Here is a 27,799-nt window from a genome sequence, read left to right on the forward strand (position 1 = left end):
ACAGCTTCGTTCAGTTTCAAGAGGAGTTAGAGCAGTGGTTTTTGTTAGCGACGCGTGTAGCATCAACAGGAGTAGTAATTGTAGAAGTAGTAGTAGTAGTAGTCGTAGTAGTAGTAGTAGTAGTAGTAGTAGTAGTAGTAGTAGTAGTAGTAGTAGTGGTAATTATAAAATAATAAATTTAATTATTGGTTTTTACGTGCCGAAACCACTTTCTGATTAGAGGCACGCCGTATTGGAGGACTCCGAAAATTTTGTCCACCTGGGGTTCTTTAACGTGCACCTAAATCTAAGTACACCGGTGTTTTGTATTTCGCCCCCATCGAAATGCGGCCGCCGTGGCGGGGATTGTATCCCGTGACCTCGTTAGTAGTAATAGTAGTAGCAGCAGCAATGGCAGTGGTGGTGGTGGTGGTTGTAGTAGTTCCAGTAGTTGTAGTAAATCTGCTCATAGTATTCTAAGTGGCAATGCGAGGAGTCGAGGGGTCGTGGCAGCAATAGGTGTAGTTCTACTGGTTATAATAGGACCTGTCGTAGTAGCGGAAGAAGTAGTTTAGCAGTAGTGGTAGTACGAATAGCACAGGAAAAAAGAGAGTAAACTTTATTTCTAAAACACCGGACCGACATCTGTCGCTTTCTTCTAGTTATCGTCTGCCAAGCCGAGATGTGGGATCAGCTCGGTCATGGCTTCTACTTTGTTGAGGCTGAGTATATGCCAGCCACTTCTCAAATCTCGCAAGCCTACGATAGAGGTGGTCCAAAAGGACTTCTTCTTGGGCAAGTTGGTGCTTAGATTTCCTAGGTATACTTTGTGGCGCAAAATACATTTCTGGAAAAGGGACAGAAGAAAGAGAGACAGTGAAGCGCCAATTTTTTGCAGAAGCCTAGATAGCGCGCTTGGCATGTTGCTGCCACGATGTTCCGTGTCACCTTGTTCACATCGGGAAGCCTTGACGAAGAATTGCCGGGGAAAAGAGACCCGGAGCCCACTGTACGAGAAAGATGTTCCAAAACGACTTCTTCTTGGGCAAGTTGGTGCTTAGATTTCCTAGGTATACTTTGTGGCGCAAAATACATTTCTGGAAAAGGGACAGAAGAAAGAGAGACAGTGATTGGCGCTTCACTGTCTCTCTTTCTTCTGTCCCTTTTCCAGAAATGTATTTTGCGCCACAAAGTATACCTAGGAGATAGAGGTGGTATGAGCCTAGCAGCTGAGGAGGTACTGGTGTTGTTGGTGGTGATGTCAACTGCTACCATTGTTATGAGTGGCTGACAGGGCGTGAGCTCCTTCCAAAGACACGCTTGCGGATTTCACGCCCGACATTAAAAAATTATCCGTGGATCTACAGTCGCAAGCATACAAAACCCGCGGAGCTGGGGGAAGGCCACTAAAGTAGTGCGAAACCACACACTGCTGGGCAACTTTTGCTGGGCTTCCCCCAGCTCCACTGGTCTCTCGTGTATGCGATAGCATAGCCACGAATAATTGTCTTTTTTTTTCGATGCGAAAAAGAGCACCGCCGAAGCGAGCGCGCAGGTTTTTATCGGAGACCAATGACTTCACACCACCTGTGTCCCCACCACGCCGCTCCTTCTCGCCCGCTAGGCTCCGCCCACCCTCACCGCGTCGCTATGCTTCGCGATGCCATTTTTATACTTTGCTTTCACTCTCTCTCAATTCTCCCTCCCAGCTCGGCGAAGCTGCGGACGTCAAGAGAAACCCAGCGAGATTCTAACAACTCCACTGTAAAAATAAACTGTCCTGGTACTTCCAAGTCTGTCAGGTACAAACGACGGTGCTGAGTTGCACGGGGGCAGACTTTGCACTAGGCGGTGGTGACTGAGCCACTGACGACAGGTCATGCCGGCGGCTGGCTGCTTTTCTATGTCGGTATACTTACGTATTTTGTGATGTAGTATTGTATAAAATATCTACCAAGAACATTTCCATTAGAATCAGGGCAGCGCTTGACTTTAAAAATCAAAGAGAACAGGCTGGGTTCAGCGAAAGCATATTATACAATGAATAACATCCATGTAATTATTCCGGTAAATGCGAAATCTGCAAAGTGCAATCAACCGTTCAAAATGGCTTTCATAGATTATGAGAACGCATTTGATTCAGTAGGGATACCAGCAGTCATAGAGGCACGGCGTAATCAGGGTGTACAAGAGGCACACATGAACATCTAGTGAAATAGTATATACAAAGATTGCACAGCTACTTTGGCTCTTCACAACAAAAGTAGGAAATTACCTATCAAGAAAGCCGGTAGGCCAGGAGACACAATATATAATGCTATTCACTGCATGCTTAGAAGAAGTACTCAAGTTTTCAGACAGGAAGCTTAGGAGTGAGAATCAATGGCGAATATCTCAACAGCCTTCAGTTTGCAGATGGCCAGTATCTTGTTCAGTAACACTAGGAATGAATTTCCACAAAAGACTGAGAACCTTAACCGAGAAGATGAAAAAGTAGGGTTGAATATAATTTTGTAGATGACGAATACAATGTTTAATAGCCTTGAACATAGCCCACCATGAATCGTTCCTATTGAACAAGAATTCATGATCGTCAGTGAGTCTCTAGAGTTTGTGCGCTAGTACGTTTATCTAGGCCAATTATTCGCAGGGTAACTTGATCATGAAAGGGGAATTTACAGAAGAATAAAAATGATCTGGAGTACATACAGCAGGCATTACCAAATTCTGACTAGAAGCTTACCGTTGTCATTGAAATGAGAAGTGTACAACCATTGCATTATGCAGGTGCTAACACATGGTGCAGAGAGAGTGGCTAACTTTATTGAAAGTGTCTGCTGGGGTCAAGGGAGGCGGGGGGGGGGGGGCAGAAACAAGAAGATTAAGAAGCAATCTCGAGAAAAAATGAAGCGCCGCGAAAATACCGATGGACCAAGAAATGTTAGCCATGAGGTGGCGTGGATCAGGGAGCAAACGGCGATAGATACACTTGACATTAAGAGAAAAAAATCCTAGCTGGGCAGGTCGGGTTATGCGTAGGGTAGATAACCGCTGGACAATTAGAGTTACAGACTAGGTGCCAAGAGACGGGCAACGCAGTCGAGGAGGGCAGAAAATTTGGTGGGGCATTGAAATTGGGATATTTGCAGGCGCAAGATGGTATCAGCTAGCGCAAGACAGGGCTAATTGTGGATTATAGGGAAAGGATTTCGTCCTGCAGCGGGCATGAAATAGGCTTAGGACGACAGTGGTGATGATGCTTTCGTAATGTCTTAAACATCCGAGTGCGTCGAGGCTCGGCGTTCTCCGCAGATTATCATGGTTACACACGAACAACTTTATATGCAGATGCACTATGCCGCGTGCATTGCTACGCCCGGGTTGTACATACATACGACACCGCGCGTGTACACCGTCGTACACGTGCGGAGACTAATGCTAGAAAATGCTCTGTCATCAGAGGCGAAAACAACGAAACGAGTTATAAAGAAAACGAAGACGCAATTAAATATAGAAATACCCTGAGAGCAGCTCTTACTGGCGGCGAGCGATTGATAGGGGCTGGCGTTTCGAATCCAGCGCGTCTCAAGCATCGTCAAACAGTTGCGGCTGCACTCCCGAGAACTCGAAAAAAAGAAAGAAACAAACAAAAGCACAAACCGAGTTCACCGAGTACGCTAGCAATCAGACAGAATCGAAATAAGCGGCACAGCCAAAGGCTGCTTCGAACATGAAGCGGACTTTTTTAAAAAGTATATACAAAAAGCAGACTAAGCGCAGATGAGCACAGCGAGCCGGGGAGTGTCAAATCGAGAATCGAGAGTGTCAGAATTATTCCGCGCAAAACTCTTTCAAGCCGGTGGTGTCGGTTCGCAGTCGCCGGCGCATACATCATTTCGCAAATGGAATGCACCTGCCCCATATCCCATAGCTGGCGGCGGTGCTGCGTCGAGCCCCGGGTTCTTGCTCGTGGGTCGGCCGAGAAGGGGTCGCGGTGTGTATATGTGCGAGTCTGCACGGGTGAGAAGAGAGGAGAATGTGGGGGGAAGGCGAATCAAGCACTCGCTTCGTCTGTGGCATGGCGTCGGGAGAGCAGGTCGAGAGCATGAATGTTTTACCATGCCCCTTCCTGCGCTGAGGGTTTTTTGTTCGCATTTTGCGAAGGCGCCATTAGGCTCCAGCGCTCGCCGTTCTTTCGCACTCTTCCATCGAGACCATCGAAATACTGTCGTGGTTTACAATGCCCGAGCAACAATTTGGTACTCTCTAACTTCTACGGGTAACTTTGAAGCGCCAGCTGCTCCTGTTTCCTGAGTAACTAGTCCATTATTTGACGGCATTTTCGATAGTTCTTGTAACTACTCGGAACAGGATCACACTGGTGTGGCTGACAGAGCTCCCTGATACCTCTGCGGCTGCGACGAGGTCATCGACCACCTAGTGTACTACTCTCCCGGATTCTATTTCCGGAGACAATACTTCTCGAAAGCCTTCAAACGAGTGGACGAACCGTGAAGGCCAGTTCAGAAGGTACTCAGAATTGAATTGAGTTCGGTGATTTCACATGGCAAAACCACCATTTCAAAATGAGGCATGCCGTAGTGGGGGACGGCGGATTAAATTTCATCATCAGGGGATTTCTAACGTGCCCCTATACACGGAACACAGGCGTTTTTGCATTTCACCCTTATCTAAATACGGCCGCTGCCACCGGGATTTGATCCGGTGACCTCGTGCGTAGCGGCGCAACACTATAGCAGCTAAGCCACCGCGGCGAGCAAGATACTGAGGACCTAATGCGTAAGCCAATGAACATATTTCTATGCTTTAACTTCGGAGAAAGAGAGCCCCTTGTGAGCGTGTTCGAGGGCGTTGAGATGCTTTAGCATGTGTAGGCATTCTGTTCATCTTTACTATACAATAAAAACGGTGCTCTATCAATTTCGGTTTACTTGTTCTCCTCAGCGCAGGGTGGTCAACGGGATGCCTTTCTCCCTAGCTTCGCTGCTTTTCATCTGCTATTCACTCTATAACGACACGCTCGAAATGTTATTGTTCCCACATCAGTCAGCGTAAGTGTTCATTGGATCAAGCGTATGCATATGCAGCTATGTTTCTGCTACGGGGGGTTTTATTTCTCTCCAGGGCATGCTCGCACACAAAATATCGTCACGTTCACCAACATTCGATTACTAAATCAAACTGATCCTTGCGGCCAACTTCAACTTCACCTTCATTTGCATTCCTAAGAAACGCGCTGGGAGCGTGTTCTAAAATTCAACAACCCTATCCTCTTCTAGGTCACCCCGCCTATTTTACTACTCCGCCATGCGCGCTAGCTGTTTCACGCCACGCACATAATCTTCAAAAGGCACGAGGGTAAAAAGTAAGAGCGTCATTTCCTCTCGGCATATCGTCGCGAACAGCGCAGGTCGTGCGTACACAAGAATCTGCCATCTATTGGGAAAGTCAGCGGCAGAGTGCCCAGCACATGCGTGACGGTTCACGCATTGAGCTTCGTGCATTGAACTCCGTGCCGGGTGCATTGGTCGCGCATAAACGAGTGTCCCCTGCCTCGACTTATGCGGCGCACCTGACGCTCCTCGCATGCTTTAGACGCGGTTCAGGAGTGCACTAGTGGATCCTTTTGTGCGGACTCGAATGACGGGGTCATCCCGCGCGCTCGCGACGATGACTAGGCGAACTGGGCGTCTCGCCAGGAGCTCGTGGACCAATCTTCCTGGGGGCGTGCCTTGCAGACACCTGAATTAGGGTCGCGCTCTCGCGCCAGGTGTACCTGACAAACAAGTGACCCTATCCCCTGCACTCTTGAATCTGCCGTTCGTAAACCCAACCTCTCCATGTTGGCATTCAGCGGGAGAGTGCAGTTCTATTCATAGAGCTTTGTCGTCCGCAGCGCAGATGCCTGCGTGCGCATGCAGAGGTGATCTTGAGTTTCTGAACTATATTTCTTTGCCATCATGCGGAATTGAAGTCCTTTCAGCTTCACGCGAGTTCCGGCACTTCTGAGTTCCATCATCAGATGTCGGTAGCACTGTGGAACATTCAGTGATTCGCAGTGTGATTCGTTTTGGTAAATGAAACGCAAGCTGAGCAATTATTATAATAAAGATAAAAGGGAATTGCTGTTGTGTAATCGTCTAAACAACAGCCTTTTAATGTGGTTGACTTTTTATTTGAGAATTAGGGAAAAAACACTTTTGCTCATCGGAACCAACATATTCGCATGTCTCTGCAAACTGAACCACAGAGGCAGGCTTTAATAACGTTTTTTTTTCTTTTTTTTTCCAGGAATAAGCAGGATCTGAAATGTATTTTTTGCCACTTGTCTACTATTCAGAAAGTAATCCTTAAAGAGTGGTGGCAAAGACTCAAGAAGGCAAATTTTAAATTCATAGCAGTCACAGAACTGCACATCTTCACGGCACGGCAAGTCACCTTATAGACGACAAAAATGAGCACTAGTGAAATTTCTGATGCCTCAGAGTACGCTGTTGGATAATTTCGCCTCCACGTGAGCAACCGTGTGTTATTCGGTCATCGACTCAAGCAGTAAGAGCTATGTGTTTGTTTTTTCTATACGTCACTGGTGGCGCCTTCTAGAAACCGAACTAGTGAAGCGCAGTCAATCCAGTAGCCGTCTACCGCACCCAAACAATGGGATGAAATTGCAGCTACATTGATTCCTCTATATTTAACACGTGTCATTATAGTGCCCGCACGTCGGCACAGTAAACGGAACTCCAGTGAATCGGAACATTATCCTGTGGTCCCTTGAGTTTCCGTTTAGGAAGATCCAACTGTACATTTACGCCCATGATAACGGAAAGCTAGAAAGAGCGGAGCCGTTGAATAAACCTGGAAAGACGTTCTTCAGCATGCCCACTTGAGTGATTTATTTTTGGTGACAGAAAGTCTTGGTGCCCTTGTGGCTGTCTAGTGTATATAGTTGCTTACAATGTCGTGGTGGCTGTGTATGTTATTTGCTCCTCTGATGAAATGCACGCTCTCAAAGGTACGGTTATAAATATATGCCTCTTTTTTGAATGCAGAGACCCGGCCGCCACTGTGACTCAGTGGTTATGGCAATCCGTTGCTGAGCACGAGAACTTGTGCTTAATGCGTTGTCGTGGCGGCCATGTTTATATGGCGGCGGAATGCCAACGTGTTCGTGTACGTCGCTCCGGGCACGCAGTTAAACCAGTCCGGGTAGTTGGAATTAATCCAGAGCATCTCGCTTTGGGAATCTCTGCTAGCTTGCGTGTTGCTCAGAGACGTTTTCCATCACAAATTAATCTTTCTGCGTTTAAGTGGTTTGGAAGCACAGGCATCGACAGGTCCTGGTCGGGAACATGTCATTAGTGAAAGATCACAGTGATTAACGACACGTTTTTTTTTGCGCAATAAACGTATTTGTGAATTCGCTCGCCTATTTTCAATTTAATACATTGTGTGGTTTTATGCGCCAAAACCACAATATGGTTATGAGACACGCAGCAGTGGGCGACTCTGGGTTAATTTTGACCAACTGGAGTTCTTTAACATGCCCCTACCGCACGATACGTGGGCATTTTTGCATTGCTATTCCGCCGAAATTTGGCCACCGCAGACGGGATTGATGCCCACACCCTCGGCCTAGCAGTGCAACGCCAAAGCTATTAATCCACTATGGCTGCTGCTCTCTGATCCTGCAGTAACAACTCGTATCACAAGCGTAAATATTGCCGAATCTTTCTGGGTGTAATCTTCCCCTTATTGGGAACATGAAAATTCAGTACGTTAATCTAGATATTTCCTTTTCTCTATTATTTTTTTTTATTTTGTTGAGAGCACCGATATTTGGAAGAACGTGTCTATGCAAGAGAATGTGGTGGCTGTAATTTAAGCTCATGATTATTGTTAGTAGGCAAGTATCAGTACAACGACCTTACCATTAATTCATGAAATGTTTTATTTCAGTAGCTGTCAATAAGAGAGCAGCTCCCATCTCACGGAATGTCTGGCAGCTTACAGTGAACTTGAACGTGCATACGTATACTGTGACACATCTCTTATTATGTTGCGACAAGTAGGATTCCAAAAAGCAAAAAAGAGAAATTGCGCAAAACAAGTACGTTTTAGACAGACAGAAGGGACACTGATAGGGGACAATGAATTCAAAGACAAAATAGTAAGGCTGTGCGCACTGACGCTGCTGGCCACAAAGGGAACGGGAAGAGATAAAAGGAAAAGGGGAATGACGAACGCCGATTGGATCAGCAAGAATAGATGCCATGCTTGTCCTCAGGTACAGTTTACAGCTGCTAGCATCACCCACCCCTCTCACGCGTATGCAGGACTGAAACCAAGATAATGGTATCAGCTTTCAGACAGTTGGTAACGCTCACAGCAGGACCCTCGCCGCGAGCGTTCAGTTTTGCATACAGCTGTCTCAAAATGACGCCATAGAAGATTTGATGTAGTAAGTTTAAGGTACTTCATTTTTCTAGGACTTCACAAGATATTACTGATTGCTGCTACTGAGAGCCATTGTCACGCTCCCGCAATGAAGAATGAGTCGATGTAGTGTTTCGACAAGAGGACTTGCCGACATCATGGCAACTACTCCTTTCCTTAATAGCGTTATGCAGTGTACGCTTCCCGCTGAGGAATGAGAATAATGGGGTGCGCAGAGCAGGAAAGTCAGAATGTCAAAAAAAGGGAGTAGGTTTAGTTGCAATGGCGACGAGGCAAGAGAAGGTGAGGGTTGCTGGTACTTCGTACAAGTAGGGTGCAATAAAGAGAAGAGACCCTCCACGTGTAAATGGCCGTCATCTACCCGGTGGGCGTAGTTCTCGCAGTACATTGGATGCGAAGAAGAATGGGCGTTAGGTGCTGCAAAAGCGATCAATTAAAGGGAAGCACGAAGCGCATATGCAGCGTATTGTCATAATCTAAATGTCGCAAAGCTTGTCGGAGTTTGAGAGGCAACAGCAGTAGGAGGACACGCGCGCAGGGCCACGTCGCCTGTAGCTGCTAGTTTTCTGTTCCAGAAGTACAAAGATGATGTTGCTTATTGAGGAAATAAGGTTGATGAAAAGTGCATACACAGAAAAATATGACATACAAATACATTTGAGGCTCCACCTCAGTGTCACAGTGTCAGAAATCCATTCTTGGTGATTTGCAGGGAATGAACACGTACCCGCTTGCTCGAAATCGGGGCAGCCCAAAGGTAAAGGACATAAGAAAACAAAGGAAGCTGTTCAATATTATGCCTACCTTCACTAAGAGGTATGTCCGCACTAGAGACGCCTATGAGACAACCTATACGTACGAGCTTTATATGTCGTCATCTTTTTGTTTCATTAAGCAGAGCATGGGCACGCCGGCTGGAGCTGCTTTCTCAGTCAATATTCAGAGCTGTATGGGTTCCCATTCAGAGAAAAACTTCCGTACTTAAACCGAAGCAAAGGAAGCGTCGCTCTAAAATAATGAGGAGAATATAGGAAATGGGGACTCTAACAGAAACTGAGTTGCTTCTAGCGTTTAGGTAGGCAAAGTGCAAATGAGAAGAAGTCAGCAATTTGTAGTTGACCGCGAACATGTATTCGACATCCTCACCAACGGAACCTAAGGACTGTTACTGAATTGTTTGCTCCCACTGCAGAAATGAGGGGATGTTCTTGGGCAGTAATGTCGTAGCCGATTCGCTATGTCTACCGAGAATATGAGCCTCTCTTATAAAGCACCAAATAGCCTGCATCGCTGATCGGTTCACCAGTATGTCTGAGGAGGTGACGAACAGCCTCCCGTATGGCAGCTACCTGTGGATTCAATGACGTTGACTTGTTATACAATTTAAATCACTTAGCTCTAGCCTAATGTGGTATGGTAAAGGTGAGCGTTCGCACACTCCGGGTGGTAGTCGCATAATACAAAGCCCTAACACTCAACTCAAGTAAAACAATAAAGTACAACAGTACACGTGTATCAATATGAAAGAGCCGCAAGACGTAAAATTAGCTTTTTTTAGGCCAACAAACAACATCTGTGATACCTCTTAAACACCCAAGTCAACGTCGCAAGCTTCTGAAATGTGTCAAGTATTTCTGAAGAACAAACAACGGTGAAGTTATCGTGTGCCTTCCGTCTCACCCTCTCCAGAGTGCATCACTTGTGGCAACGTTATGACAAATCGCCATATATTTTTCCATCGATTTATTTTAAACCGTAAACGCTCCGACATGCGCAAAGGAAAACTAAAAAGTAATGAAGAGCATCGGCTGTAACTTGTTATACAGCGCCCCCACCAGGTTTAGACATCGACCGCAAAACTGCACCCCGGGGAATTTCAGCGCCTTGCCGCTGCGACGCAACAGCGTAGTGCCATCACAGCAGCCCTCTGTGCCAACGGGCGCAGTCTATTGCCCTTGCGACCACACTGGTTGAGCGAGCCAAATGCGTGGGAATGCGACCAAAGAGGCATCGACGTCGAGAGTGCATCGAATGGCCCGAGTCATTTGTCATCCTAGCGTGCGGACCTGCTCTGCCGTAGGTTTCACGGCGAAAAGCTAAGTAAGCGCGTCCCCCACGATTTATCTTCTAGTTAAAGAACACAACGAGGTGAAAGTTATAGTGGGATCATCATTAGCTGAGGCAATTATCACAGTCGCAAGTGAAACTTACTGAACGTTAAACCGAAGAAGGGAAAAAATTTGAATGTGATTTAACCTCTAGTTGACTTCCATGAAAAACAGTCTTGGTCGGGTTGGGGGTTAGAATGGGATGAATGAATTCTATAATGTATTGTGAGAGATGCGCTGGAGCGACAATGTTTGATCGAGGTCAACTAGTGGTAAAGCCACCTCCGGAATGTCTGTAACCAGCTATTATAGTTATCAGCATCAGCATCATTGTCGTCATATACCCAGTGGTACAAGTAGCACAAATCCAGTGGCGCGCAGGGTACACGTGCCCAGCAACCTCAAGGGCCCATACTCAGTGGCACATACCACGTTGGTCATACCAGCGGTCTATGTCCAGTGTCCTCACATACCCAGCGGTCCCTGTGGCCCATATTATTATATACGCGATGGCCCTAATTCAACATAGCCAGTGGCGCATACTCAATGGTGCCATGGCCACATAAGCAGTGACACATACCGAGTGGTTCAAGGGGCACATACCATTCGGCACATATATACCCAGGAAGTTAGCGCTCTTCCCGTGTTCCTGCTTGTCCCTGTCTCTTTGTTGCGCTATTTATCCCAGTTTGTATGTATCCCACCAACACGCCCAGACTTCTTCCCTGCTAAAGTCCCAAGAGCACATAACCTATCACACATAGCCAGTGGCTCCCGTGGCACTTATATTTACACTGCAATTATTCTGAGATCAGCCCATGAAAGAGATCATAAATACTCAAACACCATACGGAAAAGAAGGGCAACCCACCATGAAAGACTTCTCATTAAAAAAAATTCTAAGGCAGGGGAGATAACTCCTCTGACACTTGCCGTGTTCAATAAAAATTTATGAATCTTCATCTGAGTGGAAATGTATCGAAAGCTAGGCTATATCGCAGCCATTTTATGAGGTGCACGATAAAACATTAGCTTATAGCAGGGTACTTCAATACTCTTCTGCTTATAGTAAAAAAAAGCGCTTTCCTTACGAGTATTAGAGGGCTAATTTTGGCGTATTGATAATGTTCCGCGTGTATCTTTGTGTTGCTGACTTTAGCATTAGGTCTGAGGCTTTATTTTAATGAAGTTCACGTTATGAAAAGTAAGCCGAAAATCATACTTTCGTCTGAAACAACCAGCTTTTAGTTTCTATTTAGCCAAGCTCTTCCAGAAAGAGCTAAATTACTTCATGTGTAATCGGACTTCTGCCGACAAGGCTCTATTGCAGATGTAAAGTAGGGACAAGCACTGACTTCGCCACCGCTAGTAAAAAGCTGCGGGAGCTTCCACTCCAGGAAACTTTTATTGGACCTCCGTAGTTAAACCACAGAAATTCTTAAATCAATGTCCGCCTTCATCATATAAATTAACCCCTGTAGAGCGTGCACTGCCACACGCAATTTCGTTATGAGGGAAAGCACGCTCGGTTATACCGGTACGCCATTCTATTGCTCCAAACTGATAACACTCATCTTAACGCCCAGAAAAAGCACTCTCAAGTCACAATCCGTGCATATGACGCCGTTGCCACTCTTCGAGAATTCAGTGTGTCTCATATGCTATCAATTCTTTTTGGTCTACAAACAGTTACAGAAGGTCTGACGCACAGTGCTTCGCGAACAAGCTAACTAAAGGGCTGAGCGCGCGAAATGCTCGTCTCTCTGAATAAGTGCAATCTTCCGTCCCCACTTAACCAATTGCAGCTTATGGTCGCTTTGAAATCGGCAGTCCAAAGGAACAACTGCCATGAAATGCTCGTCTCTCTGAATACGTGCAATCTTCCGTCCCCACTTAACCAATTGCAGCTTATGGTCGCTTTGAAATCGGCAGTCCAAAGGAACTACTGCCGTAATAGTTGCTGGAACAACTTTTTTTCAAGGCACGAGTGATTATTTCGCGGTTCCCAGTCGGAAGTATAATTCACAGAGATTTCATTTCCTGAGGGATGCTAAGTATTGGCTAGTCGTCGTCGATAATATGTCCAACTTCGCAATTGGCTGGAATCTCTTCTTACGAAACGTTGTAGGGAAAGAACTTTTTAGTGAATAGGGGCCCGGATCAGTGATCTTCCAGTCGTGTGCTTAAGACGTCTGAGGTTGGTTTTAACGAGCGTGTGCAAGACGCGACACCTGTAATCAAGTGCGTCGAGACGCCTCTGTATAACCGCCTACCATTCACCCATAAGAATGTCGATTAGATATGGCACTGTACCGCACAGAAATATAGTTGCACCGATTCTACTGAAGGTCACGCTTTTTTCGAAAACACGGCAATGAGCTTTACTAAGCCTACATTTTTGTCGGTAATCATACATTTTTTTACGGGTCAACTCCTAGGTGGCGCGCGATTGCAAGTACACAGGCCGCAAGGCTAAATATGAGGCCATAGGCGATTCAGCACGCTGAGTGGTGTCTGTTTGATGCCGCCTGTTGGCCAGCGATGGTGGCAGACATTCGTCGGCCAAATGTTCTTGTCCTGCATTGATTGCCGGAGTTTGTCGCCTGATTTAATTCTCGGCATCTGGTGCTTGCCTCCTGATAGGTTTCAAAGTTTGGACGCCAGCTGTTTACTTCTTGTATTCAAGGTTCTACCAGTACCTTGTAATATAAATGAAATACCAACAGTACTACAGTACCAACACTACGCTGCGAGATTCGACATGTTTACAAGGGGATACAATTACTGACAATTTTTACTAAGCTGTTTAGCGATAGAAAATTTGAACAATTTTCCCAGCATTAGAGAAACGTTTTTCTTTCTTCCAGGGTGTTTATTTCAAGGCACAAATAAGTTTCCTGGCTACCATAAAAAGCTAAAGAACTGATTAGAGTCGCTTCGACTTGCACGGCGACACACGTTACGAAAGGGCCCACAAATGTTTTAATCATAACGAAAATGCACAGCTTCTGAAACACGCGCAAGTTCGACAGCAAGGTTTGTCCCCTAATTTCCTTAGCGCCGTACTTCAACCAAGCGATTGTAGGACAAAGCGGGTACATAATCAAATTGATTTTATCATAGATATTCAATTTAGGGCTTTTGTAACGCTTTTAATGTCTTAATTTCTTCTCCATTGAGTGCGCACACTTTTAGCATTTCATGTAAATCTTGACCGCTGCATGAGCATGCCCTTGGTAAAAAATGGATTGCAGGCAATTGAATTTCAGTAGAAAGTCCGCTGAGGGAAAGTAAAATAAGTATAAACAAAACAGTGTTTATATATAAGGGGCATCATGTCTCAAACTTGCGACAAACTAAATGTCCAGGGCACTAGTTACATGGCTTGGGCGCACACAGGGGCCAATGTTCAGCCAACTTGATGTCTTACTCGCGAACTTTTGCCTCATTAATTCCGGCCGTCACTTATCATCGTCTACGCCGGTATCCCCAAAGCTCGCCATTAGGGAAGCAGGGTTACTTCGGATGTACGGTCCGCAGACTAGAACCCGAGCCAAAAAAGCACACAGTGGACAAGGACCGCGTCGCAGCATTGAAATGTATTCGGAAAGGTACCTCGTAAACTGCGGAAGTAACAAGCCAAGCTTCCAGCTCTTTTACGTAGAATAATTTTCCTGCGTACATGTGTGTAGTGCTTAAATAAAAAAAGAAGGAAACGAAACTTCACGCAGAAGATCTTTGTCGTCACCAGCTGTGAGCAGCGTGCTCGCATACAAAGCGGGCCCATGTGCCTTGTCACTAGATTACGCGCGAACAATGAAATCCTGGCCTCTTGCCGGTTTCGGCTAGTTCCGCTTGTTGCCTATCACGCCAACAATCGTTCTTTGGAGAGCAAACCAAGAAACAGCTTGGGTGCGAGTGCTGTTTCTACATTTTCGGTCATTTGGTCGAGGCGGATGGAAAAGTTGCCTTAAAATTAGCGCATGCACAACGGCAGACCACTAATTTCTTAGGTCACCAAGGTGTTTGTTGCGCACCGGGCCGCGTAGGAATATGGTTGTTCTACATAGGTGCTTTCAGCTAACGGCCATCACTACGACAATCATTATCACGCAGATCGCTATCGTAAGCCGCGAGCACGCGTATACCAGCCATTGAAACGACGATTTCAAGTAAAACCCGCATCACGGAATACGAACGTCGATCGAATTGTCACGACAAAGCTCATTGTTGCCCGTTGCCGCAGAGATTAAAGCGCACACGCTCGTCCTTTCTTATGACGTATTCTAGTGGTATTTCCGGAGAACCCTAATGGTCCGTGCTAAGGTCCGGCAAGCCACATTACGAAGCAACATTACGAGAATAAGCGGGACAAATAGCTTTACCCCGCGCATCGTAATTGCCGTTCGAGTTCACTTATGCTCGCATCGAAGCTTACGTGATGTCTTACACGACTGTCTAAGCGCTGCCAGAGGGTTCGTAATAACCGACCAGTCGAGTATGCCGTTGCTTACAGTGGCGTGTGCCGCGCAGAGAGCGCACGGCGACCGCTCGACGCGCGCCGCGTACAGGGGCGTTCTGCGGCGTTTCCGGGAGCGGCTGCCGACCACCCCCCGCGACCGCTCTGGGCGCTTTGATCTGTTTAATTGCCGCGAACGGTCCTCGTCGTCACGGGCGGATGGGCCTCGTTCGCCTGTGCTACCAGTCCGGCGGCGGTCGGCGCTGCGGCTGCCCGCTTGTGATTCTGCTTTCGGGCTGCCGGAGCGCGGCAAGCTCTCGGACCGCCCCGCGCGCCGAGTTCATTCATTTTTCAGCGGATATTTAGCGTGGACGTGACCGGGCACCGAGCCCCTCGGACTCGTACCTTTCCGTTCACTCGACTCTCCACCGCCCCACCACCCTACCACCTGAAAGGCACGGTGGGCACAAGAACACACACAGATGGAGAAATGAAGCCGAGCAAATGACGTGTACAAAGAACAAAAAAGGGGGGAGCAGAGGGGGGGGGGGGGGGGGGCGTCTCTTGCGACGAAGTCAGAGCGTCGGTTAGCAGCACCGGGTGACGACGACGACTGGTGCGTGCAGGGTGGAGATATTTTCTCTCGACCCGTATGGAGAGGCTGCCGCCGCTTAATTTGACCACACTGAGTGAATCTGTGGTATAGCTTGCATTGTAGCAGCAGTATCACGATCAATGCTGCCAGTCAAACTAGCTATTATAGCTACTTCATAAAACCCATATTGCAGCAGGCGAACAATCTGGGTGAGCGAAAGATTACGAAAGCAACACCTTTGATGGGCCCTTTTAACTCCTGTTCAGGTCGAGGGAGACAAGTAAATCGGAAACACTAAACCCGTCCAAAGCGGTTGTCTTCTCCTTCGACTGAAGGAAGAGGGCCTGCTTACAAGTCTGGGGCCCCAGTGTCGGCCTGGATTGTTACAGAAATGTCATTACTGAGTGGTGTGGCTCAGTTTACTATATTAACTGTCGGAGTTGATGAATCAGTACTGCAGCTGTCTTATATACAAATTGCGCATTGCTGTTTGTGATGGCAGCATTAAGATGGAGCTTGCACCACGCATTGATCTAGTAATGGTAGAGGTTCCAGTAGCTCGAGAGGCACCGATTCTAGCTGCGGCACTGTACTAATCAAGGTTTTGTTCTAATCTTTCGAGCGGAGCCCGATATTCATTGGAATACTAACTGGTGTTTGAATTCTTCCTCGCTTACTTTTGTGCTGTGTTTTGTGTCTTGCTTCCACCTTACCTCGGCGCGGCGTTTTGTAACTTAACACTTAAGCTAAGCTAAAGGGGTTCCTCTGCAACTTGATCTCGCGTTCGATACAGACCAGAACAGCATATCTACGCATTGCTGTATCATCAGCATAGATGGTGTGGCTTGTTATACTATATTCATTTCTGGATTGTCAATAAAACTACATCGTCAACTAACAACGTTAGAAAGACTGACGCTTGGGAAACTTGGTCTGGGTTCATTCTGGAAAATGGCACCGCAGAAAGAAACACGGAAACGGAAAGATCCGATTACGCAAGCGCCGACTCAAATAAAGACAGAGAACAGTTCTAGCGCTAGAAGGCACAGGCACTACCCGCCGTGGTTGCTCAGTGGCTATGGTGTTGGGCTGCTGAGCCCGGTCGCGGGATCGAATCCCGGCCCCGGCGGCCGCATTTCGATGAGGGCGAAATTCGAAAACACCCTTGTACTTAGATTTAGGCGCACGTTAAAGAATCCCAGGTGGTCGAAATTTACGGAGTCCCAAACTATGGTGTGCCGCATAATCAGAAAGTGGTTTTGGCTCGTAAAACCTCATTATTTAATTTAGAAGGCACAGAAGAACAAGGGGGCACACGCACACGCATGTGTATGTTTTCCTTGTTCTTCTGCTCATGTGCCTTTTAGCGCTACAATACCAACAAGCCCACATTGCTGATCTGCTCATATCAAGGCTCGTCGGCAGCAACCCTTGAAGCAAAACTATTGTGCCATTTTACATAATGATCTAATAATGTTGTAATGCTTACACTTTCATCACAGTTCCTCGCAATTAAACATTGCTAGAACAGTCAGCATTCTATTAGTGTATATTAGCTGTATGGCGATTTCACACAAAATCTAACCGTCACACTAGCAGAACAACATTTAATTGTTGTGCGACTTAGGTCGACACTAATCCCACTGACGTGATCTCCATATAGTGGCAAAAAATATTTATCCATATTCGCAGGCCAGCACCCCGGCAGTTGTCAAGAAATTGTCGCTCAAATTTTCTTTTCATTTGCCGCAATTAGGTTATCGTGGTAAATTTTGCAGTGCTTCGTAAGCGTGCTTCAGTCAAAACACATTGTTAGACTAGATGGTTCATTATGGCAGGAAACGACGCCAAGGAACGCGAGACATGATGATTCTGATTACTATTATGATGATGATGATGATGAACCTCTGTCATGTTTTGCACCCACTAATGGAGAGTGCGGAACGAGGGCAAACATCATATTTTTTGTCTCCTTCATTCTTCCTTGCGCTATTCGGCACCGTTAGTCGTTTTAATGCTTCTTTTTTCATCATTAAAGAATCAGCGTCATTCAGTGTATCATCATTATGTGTGCAGTGCTTGTCAACTGACGCTATTTCTCGCACCATCGGTGTTGTAGGCTCGGTGTCGGTTTTCCTCTTCACCCGAGCCGAGGAAACCCGGGTACTTCCACTCCATTTCCTCGAGTCCATCGACACGACACGGCTGCTTTGTTTGAAGCCGGTTGTCGCCGCTGCCACGGGCACCGAAGCGTTTGTTGACACTGGTTTTCGTACGGGCACCGACCTGCCGCGAAATCGCGGCAGGTATCCTTGTATCCTCGTGCGCGTATGGACCGACCTCTGGACCCTACTGCAGCAGACACGCCATGCAGGAAGCGTTAGGGCGAGAAGGAAGGAACACTTGTCTCGACAGATTAGGGCGCGCGGATTACGGCGCGTGCGCAGGGATAATTGACGCTTATACCATGCGCATCCTAAATTGCCGAAGAGGCAATTTATGATTTAGGATCCAGGGCGTGGAAACGGTGAGCATGTGCATATGCGCGTGCGCGTATGTGCGCCCGTGCGTCTTGGCATCTGTGTTCGCCGTATACTGTATCCCGTTATTTATAATACTAAGCGCAAGGGCAGAAATGCAACGCTCCCGTATGCCGCCACGCATTCCGCCACTACTCACAGCAAGCCTGCTTCAAGGCTAAAGATCACAATTGCGTCTTTAAACACGTGGTTTTTTTTTTGCGTATTGCCCGCAGAATTTCATAGATGACAAAAAAATGTTTCAGTCGACGTTTTTGTTGGCATGTTTTGGCCGTCGTGATGAATTACGTTATGGCCACCTTTGTCACCTCGCCTTCTCACTTTTCACTGGCCTGCTTTGTTCCAGAAGCCGACCGATACATATAAAAGCAGCTGAGATGAGAAGCTTCAAATAAATTGTGAAACGATGCATCGGAAGTTCTTGTGCACGAGCTTGTAGTGCTATTTGTGTCCGGCAGGCTTAACTGGTTAAATCTATACTGAAATCAGCACAGCAGTAAGACCCTTTACATTCTTTTTTTCCTAGAACAACGTCGCCTTTTTTCTAATCCCACGCTAGAGCAGCCAGTTCACACGCACTGTCTCGATTCATTTTGAGTAAGGCCAAAAATGGGAAGCCCACTTCATGAACGCGCTCGTGTAATTACGTAATCAAGCGCTTTCTGTTTTCGTTTTCTTCCTTCTGCACCCTTGAACCACCGCCATATGAACAGACGAGGCCTTCTATAAGTCAGACGTTGGGCGAATATCACTGGTTTTGTAACCTTTCTCCGAGAGCGGCTATTGTTGGCTATAACTCACTTTCCTCCTACATTAAAAAGAACGATCCTGTGTACCGGGGGCCGTGTCACCTGGAGTCCCGAAAACAATGTAGATAAACTGCAACGCCGGATTCACGACGCCCAACCTACGAGAATCGCACTCTACTGTGGCTCGCTTGTTTGCTCCGAGAATCGTGGAGGGCGTTCTCCGTAACAGACGACAAACCATAACGAATGCATCCGCCATAAATACGGCGCGGCCGGTGCGGTCTCACCTTCCGTCAGCGGCCCGCTCCCCTGCTCACTATTCGGCGCTGCGGTTTACACAATCGATGACACATCCGCCCAAAACTGATGCCTCCCGAGACGATAAATCGCGCGGCCTGTTCGAGCGATAATTTTTCCCTTTATCTCGAACGGCCCCGGGGCCGTACGTCGCACTGTCGGCGCCGGTCCGGGTATGCGCAGGTAATGCGTATAAATCGTCTTTTTTGCTTTGACGAACGCCTGTCTCCCTCTCTGGGCGATCCGCTGTCACAGCCTCCGCCCTCACCCAGCTGGTGCCCTTCGGCGTGGTTCGCTCAGGGCTGACAGGCAGCCCCATGCCTCACCATTTATTTAGATTAGGACTTCCTTCGCTGGCCCGCGTCGGCGAGCAGACGACGACATCAGTGGCGGTTCGCCCGCACTGCAAGTTCAGGCATCTACTTCTGGTAAACTGTCGCGTTTCATGGCACCTGCAGCGCACTCTTTATTCGACTTTATTCGCAAGGTCAGCAACGTCGGAGAAACTCGTCTAGACGCCTTATGTAGTACAAAAAGTGACCTTGTTGCCCTGCAGCTCACCGGCAAGTTTTTTTTTGACGCACAACTCTTCCGCTGTTCTCACTGAAGCAGCTCATTCGTAACTGCCATACCAGCCATGGCAAAATATGTGTGTCCCCTTTGTCGGTGTCATTCGCCGTAAAAAAACAGCCACACATTCAATGGACTAGCACCATAGCGCCATTTATCAGACTACAGGTATCGAGCCCGTGGATTTGTCTTCTTTTTTTTGTAATTTACACTGAAGTTGTGGTTGTCGCTTGCCATTACAATGCAGAAAGTCTGCCCGAAGTTGCTTCAGTCTCACAGCCGACCCGCTTTTTGTTGACGACAAACCACCAGTTGTCCGTGTCAGCGATAAATCAGTCGACTCCGCACGCGTGTTTAGTGCCTCCAGTGTTACGCTGCTCAGCTCGAGGTCTCCGTTTGGATATAGGCCATGGTGGCCACATTGTGGCGCTGGCATATTGCAAAAGACGCTCGTGCACTTCGATTCAGCTGTAGGTTAAAGGACCCTAGGTGGCCAAAGTCCATCCGCAGGCCCTCAAGCCCCCCTACACGGCGTGCCTCAATACCATGTTTTTGGCACACAAACTTCCAGAATTTGTTCAAAATCTCTGAGAAGTCGCTCACCTCGTCTACTCCACCGGCGACGGCCTTCCAATGAACTACTTCTTCCTATGTTCCGCTGCCTTCCGCACGTGCCTCTTGTCTATCAGAGCTTCTGATGGCACTCAAGAATAATTTATCGTTCAAACATTCCCCAGGAGAATCCCCAAACGCCCCCTACATTCGCTGTTCCTGCCACATCGTTTTTCTTATTATTCAGCAGCTTATCATCCCCTATGGTTTTCTGTTCAGGTAGCTCACTTTTCCGGCTTTTAGCGCATGTGACTTCATTAATTTTACTAATACACTCACCCGCTGTACCAAGGATAGAGCAAAAGCAAACTCGTGCAGCTACCCACGTGCTACGAGCGTTACGAGCCTATCACGCACTCGTGTCTACCGCACATGCAGTCGTTACCATACGCTAGCTTCTCTTTGCTAGTTTTTCGGGCAGTCTGACAACAGTGCCAACGTAGCTTTGCCTCCTTCCCCGCTGAAGCTCCTGTGTATCTAGCTACCACCACGATGACTCAGCTGCTATGACGTCTGCTCCTATAGCCCCAAAGTCGTGGCTTCAATGCCTGATCGCAGTAGCCGAGGTTGTATTGGCGTGGAGCACAAAAATTTGGGGACTGTTTGATAAATAATGTGGGGTAAAAGTTAATCCGGGGGTATCACTTGACAAGCATCTTGGAGCTACTGTATTGCGTTAGGAAGATAAACCTCACCACGCAGTGGCTTCTTCCGGACTAGCTGACGGCCGTAGTGGGTAGTAGTCTTCGCAGGCTTCATTTTGCGTTGAGCGCAGCCTTTGTAAAAAGAATTTAGGCCAAGCAAGTTGGAGCACTAGCCTCGCTGGCGGCCGCCTTTTTCGTGCGGTGTCCGTGAAACGGTGGTGCTGGGAAGCTACGACACGAGAAAAAAAACTACAGCTAGTCACGATCACCATGTTTCCGAGGAGCACAGGTGTGCTGCGTATGTGCGAGGCAGTGGTTCCTTTTCTTTGGCCAAAACCTACATGGCACCGATGACAAAAATATAGCAGCGTGGTTATCTGTTTCAATTTAGATTTCCAATGACTGCCTGATGTTACGCTGATTTCTTTCAATAGCGTTATATTGTATACTACGCGTAGCGGTCGTAGGTGTGTGGTAGCTGTTCTCGCTAGTTTAGCATATTGGCGAAACAACGTATACTTTGATAACCCATTCCTCTCGTTCAAAATATTTTCCTCATGATCACACAACCAATCAACAGAAACTGATAAGCAACGCAGCCATACTTAAGTTTTCAATGAGATTTGCATATTGTCATGACCGAGACGAAGTAAAATGTACTTGGCCAAAGCTTTGGTTCAAGCTGGTTGGTCCGTCATACTGGTAAATTTAGTAGTGCTACGAAGATGCTGAGAGAAACGTGGCATGACAGCACTGCGTCGTGTTTTGTACGGTCCGGCTATGTAGCGCACTTCGTATTTGTCGCACTAATAAATTTCTAAGTTCTGAAATGCTTTTTTTGGCGATTCTTCCATTATCAAGTTATGCTGCCTTTATAAGTTACCCTGACTAATACAGGCATGCTCTGAAAATAATATTCTGGCTCCCGACCGTCGACACGAATGATGTTGGTTGGATTTTTCACCAGCCTCCTGGAGCTTATATTCAATTTACTTTACGAAGCTCTCTCTGATGCATTCGCTCTCCTGTACCTGGTTTTCTTGCGTTATGGATTGGTTAGCTCCCTCTGTTATTGGGCTTTATATTTCTTTAACTCAAAGCTTCTGATTAAAGTTTCATAAGCTGCTTCGAATAAATTTTTGTGGACGGTACCTATGTTTTTTCACCACTACTACTTGCAGAGCAGATTCTCGCAATATTTTCTTGGTCCTTTTCAACTGTGCGGTGTAGCCTGTTTCACCGACATGCCACAGCAAAGCAAACCACAATATAAATCTTTTGTTGTGCCTAATACAGGGCCTATAATGAGAGACGAGGTAAAATGTGTAGAATTATGAAAAAAAAATACTGATTATCGCCTGAGCATTCACCCGCAAACGTGGACCTCACAAAAAAAAAAAAATTATTCCCATGTGTTTCTCGTTCAAATCATGTTTTTGAAAAATAATATAAAAGCATTCGCTATAGGAAAAGAAAATGCTAAACAAACTGTGCACAGCTATCACAACGAGCGACGTCAAACTGTTAGAGACTAAATTTATATTCTGTTTGGTCAAGCTTTTTTATGATATAAAGCAGAAAATGTCGTAGACGAGCCTTGACAGGTGGTTATGATGGTGAGTAGATTGGGAATGTGAGTGGATCGTCTCTTCTTTTTTCCGAAGAAACCTTTGAAGAAATAACTTTTCTTAAAGTGTTGCCGAGAAGAGACTTTAATGAAAAGTCGCAAATACAACACTTGAAAACCATTGCTCCCCCCAAATTCTGCATGGTCAAGCCCTAAATGATACCACAGCATTTGACATGCCCCACACACTTTTACTGTTTCAAACAAATAATACGTTTCATAGTCGTATTATTTAATTTTGTTATCGTATCGTTTAACTATTGTATGGCGTGATCATGCTTCAATTTTCCGGAATACTTGAAAATCACCTCTTGCCGATGGCATGATTCTAGTTCTTGAGCTAGATGGCTCAGACAGCCACACTATAAATCTGCAACAAATGGAAACTCATATTGAAATAATTAAAAACTACACTTTTTAACTTCTTAATTATTAATTTACAGCAAGTATTGCCATTTGCGAATTGTATCCGGTGAGTTTTGAAGACGTATTCACTCGGAATTAATTTCCTGGATGACGCCAGTTTGCAGATATGCGCCGTTAAATTGACCGTGAAAGTTCACTATGCTTCCACTTACCTTTTGGACAAAACGCTATTTTAAGCATTGAAGCACAAAATTACACAAGCACAAAAGTAATCGGAGCGTATACTTATTTATCCGACTACTTTGCGAAATATTTTCTCGAAACCTGTGTCATTCTGTATATTCCGTTCCCGTAGATACGTATTGGTAACTCTCAGCCTACAATTTGTAAATTACAATATGTGCCATAAAGTTATTAATTATGAAGTCATTAAGCAAGCTTTTGCTAATTTGTTGAATATGTGTTTCGATTTCTCGTGCTAATAATGTCCACCTCTTCGAATAATGCACCTCAAGGACAAGAATTAAGCTATCTCACAATATGTAGAAAGTCACAATATATAGAAATCCTGGAAAACTTAAAAATGATCACACCGCAGTGTTTAACCCCAAAAGTTTACTTTTCCCAATAACTTATCTGCTGCAGATCGGCTGCTGTACATAGACTAATGTTAGGAAGGACTCAACCACTTTATCACTATCTGGTTTGCAAGAAAAAAGTTACAATAAATATAGCAGAAAAATGAGAGCCATAGCATTAATGTACCACCAGCAAATTGGGTCCGCCTGTCCGCAGAAGTTAATGAAGCCTTAACACTTTTATGAGATTCGGGGAAGGAGTTGTGGACGTACTTATACGGCTGGAAGGTGCGACGCAGATGCATTGCCGCTCGGCTCAATGTAAACACGCTGTAAAATATAAAACATGCCCGAGGGCAATGGTTGTGCCCTAGTATCCACATATCGCAAAAAAAAGAGTTGTGAAAAATGAACTCCGGTTGTAATCCAAGAATGCGTTTCCCATGCTCTTGGAGGTGGCTGTTTACGGCAATATGTTGCAGTAAGTGCTGTGAGCGCCTACTCCTCCATCACGAGGGGAGCAAAGCGCGCATATGCCCCTTACCACCGTGTGGTACTGCAGGGTGCGAGTGGCAGCACCGTGCTTCTTTCACCCCTCTGTTGCACTGCACAATATTCATGATCGGCCAACAAAAGCAGTAAGACGGCGGGAATAAATAGCGCTTAGTTAGCACTTTCAGACGCTGTCGTTAAGACGCTGTGCCTGTGGTCGAAGACGCAGGCGCTGCCCTTTGAGACGCTTTTCAAACGCCCTAGGAGACACGCGTTATTCTCACGAGCAATACTTGTAATATTAGGATGCAAATACTCTTTCTTAGTGAGCATGGTCGACTTATTGTCCTCATTGCCAAAGAACCAAGGCGTGTTCAACTTGTTGTTTAAGACTTCGCCTACAGTAAAACCAACATAAGGTTTGTGTGGAAGATGAACGGAACGAATTGTTTCATCAAAGTGCCACTCAGATATACTGAACAATTCTAATGGCTGTAATTTCTGATTTTGGCTGACGCGCTCTTTAGTTACCACAAATGTCACAACTTTATTCCTGAGCATTTCTATGTTTGTTTATTCGCTACACCACCCGCAAGCTACACCGAAATGCAAATACCAATTAAGGTACACTGTAACTTCACACTGTACACTGTACGCTGCAAGTTGTCTACCCAACGACGTCACGAGAATGAAGATGATATATGATGCTAGTCTAGAGAAGAATGCTGATTACAGGTGTGTTTTAATTATTCCGTACCTCTTTTATCGCATAGCACATAACCGTTCTAGAGGATTTGTCAAGAATTAGCACATGCCTTGTGGCCCGTACCCAGTGGCTACATAACGAAAAATCGAAAAATCAAAGAATCGGCCGAGTAATACACGCTATTCCACAAACAGGTCAGTGTGCTTTCGAGACAGCTGTGCGACACTAGGTGTTCGAATTCTATACAGTCTTTTTTTTTTTTTACGCGGAATAGAGGTATGTTTGCTCTCGCTACTTTCACAGTCTGTTTACGTGGGCTATCTAAGCCCGTTAGGTTCCACTTGTATACATATTGCGCACATATAACTTTCTAATAGATATTCACAAATATATCTGCCCAGACACTGACCAACTGAGCAGCCGACAAGAAACGCAATCACCCCATATCCAAGAGTGCAGACAAAAATATCCTCGCTTTTGAAGCCTTACGTTGTAATACGCGCCAGCTACTCTGCACGAGTAAGCGCAAGAATCGTCGATGCGGGGCGGGTGCTTGACCATGCATTTCTTATGGTCAACGTAATAACGGGCAAGTCGCCCGACCTGCGTTCATTATAAATATACCTGTGTCCAGTCCAATAGGTTGCTGACCGATGGGTCAAACCAGTTCGTAATGTTCGGACAAAACCAAATCGCCTTTTCTTCCTCGCTTTCCGGTGCCTTTGATCCATTCGCGTTTGCCGGCTTTGCGAGGGGACATATGTCTCGTCGCCACTCGCTACGCGGACGCAACGGCTCCCTCCAGCCCCAAACGCGTTGCGTTTTGTAGGCGCACTTTTTTTTTTTCATTCCACCCGCGGTTTAATCGAAAACACGCGGACGGACAGCACACGCAGCCCCATCGATTCCGCGTGGGCCGGTCCACCCATTTTGCGTATATGGCTCGGAAAGCAGAGGAACAACAAAGAAACAATCTGCGGCTGTATGCAGATTGCTTTCTGCAGATAGCAAAGGTAAACGTTGGTCGTGCTGCAAACGTTACTCATCTCCTCGTGGACAAGCAGTGGAAGCCCGGATTTCGGCGTCATTTCAGTCACTAGTTTTGTTTTGTTCTTATCTTGCTTGTCTGTAACTCTTTCTCGATTCCCGCCCCCCCCCTCCCCGTTCACCTACCTGATTTTTTTTAACACATGGGCACAATAGTGCCTAACACTGGCTGCAAACACTGAAACAAGCGACTGGCTTTAGTGCAAGTGCCTTACGCATTGCTTAGAAGAAGGATACTGTGCAAGAGCAGACAATCCCGAGAAGGCCGAGGCACGGACCACCAATAACTATGAACCTCCTAGCCCACCAACAAGTTGTATTGAGCCACCGGTCTTATGCGTGTCTCTGTCTCATAGTCTACCCTTGCGTTGTCATAAAATGTACATGCCGACAAATATTTATAAAAGTGAAAGCTGGTGCACGTACTGCGGGCATGTTGTTACTAAACCAGACCTTCGGATTTCCCTCTCCTACTTCGAGCGAATCGTAAAAGGAATACTACCGCTGCCGATGACTGGGCAGATCAAATAACGTCAAACGTGCTGCTTCCATGGTGCTGTCGCATCTTGTGTAACAAACAGCTAACAACGTTTCAATATGCATAGCATTAAGACTGAAGTATCCACTGATATCACAGAATTTAGTAAGTTAAGAATGGCGAAACGCTCATAAAGGTTTGAAAGAATGCATGGGTTCAAAATGCTAACGTATCTGGGATGGAGGAAACAGAGCAGAACACGCGGGATTCACTTAAAGCCTGAAAACAGAATCTTCTTTTACAAACGCCAACAAGACTTTACTTACTGATCTCTTCGCTAAAATTTAAACAAGGTGTTCATAATATTTCATTGAATCCTTATCGGCCCGAGTACCAAATGAATCTAGGAACTTCCGAATGATTTTTACTTGAAGTATTATCCGCTAGGCATAAGCTCGCCGTCCAGTGCTACAGCCTTCATTTAGGAAGCTTAAAAAGGAGTTGGAGGTCAACTAATTAGTCTAATTTTATTGTGCTTAAGTGATTATTGTGGTTGAAATAAACGTAAAGGCACTCACATGGAAGTTTGTGATGTCAATAACTTGAACTGCAACTTCTGTGAAATTGCCTCATGGTTTTATTTTAGCTAGGCATTTCGACAACGTTACTCCTTTCATGTTCTGTTTTCTTGTCTACCTTTCTTTTGCCAGGTTTATTTCTACACGGCATCAGCAATTACTGCTTCATACTGGCGCAAGCTCTGCAAAGACAAGTGCGGAGCAGAAAAAACTGACTGACTTGCTGCATGTTAACATATCACAATTCCAAATACTAGCATGTTCAACGTAACCGGCGGTTCTCCTGAGTTTTCTCACCTTGCGGCTGGAGGTATTGTGCAGCGACGCCACTCTGCAGCGACGTCCACAGCCCCGTCGACAGCGTGAGGACGAAGCACACAAGAGTTCCCAGGATGTGCTTGTGGTGCCTGGAGCCGGCGACACCATTGGCCCGTGGAGTACCCATGGTCGGATAAGTTCAGTTCGTCTGCCGGCACTGCCGGCTTCTCTTCTCCGTCAGAATCCTCCCTTTCTTTCTTCTAGCCGCGTCGTTGCCCCTTAGCTAGTTTCCTAAACATGTCGTTGCACTCTTCATCTATCGCAGAGCTAAGCCTGCATCAGCCGAATTAAAAAGCAGCACACGTGCTGCCTGCCTGACAGTCCAAGGCGTTTCGTACGGTCCACAAACTCGCGAAACCAGGAGAAGGGCTCCGCCGATGGTGGGGAGGGAAGCCGGAAGATGGCTTGCGAGTACTGCACGCTCGTCGCGCGCGCCTCCGAAGCGAAAAATAATGAAACTCGCTTTTACAGACGGCCTTACGTTTTCAAACCGTGCGCCGCGCGCGTTAGTCGGGTCCGAGCCGCGGTGCGCCGAAAACGGTGCGCCCCCACCGGAAGAACTCTATAAAGGCCCCGTT

General features: G+C 46.4%; 1 protein-coding gene across 2 annotated transcripts in view; it reads right to left on the bottom strand.

Annotated features, from left to right (window-relative positions):
- LOC135915328 (neural cell adhesion molecule 2-like) overlaps positions 1 to 27,369 on the bottom strand; it is a 182,612-nt gene extending 155,243 nt beyond the window's left edge. The window contains exon 1 of one of the 2 annotated variants that reach the window (XM_065448364.1): positions 27,201 to 27,369. In XM_065448364.1, the coding sequence (XP_065304436.1) occupies positions 27,201 to 27,348 (148 nt within the window). In that variant the 5' untranslated portion in view covers positions 27,349 to 27,369. Of the gene's footprint in view, positions 1 to 21,082; positions 21,162 to 27,200 lie in introns of those variants that run through there. The other variant, XM_070532336.1, reaches the window with a different exon arrangement.
- Positions 27,370 to 27,799: the final 430 nt, after the last annotated feature.

Source organism: Dermacentor albipictus, chromosome 1 (genome assembly GCF_038994185.2).
Source record: "Dermacentor albipictus isolate Rhodes 1998 colony chromosome 1, USDA_Dalb.pri_finalv2, whole genome shotgun sequence".
Classification (NCBI taxonomy): Eukaryota; Metazoa; Arthropoda; class Arachnida; order Ixodida; family Ixodidae; genus Dermacentor; species Dermacentor albipictus.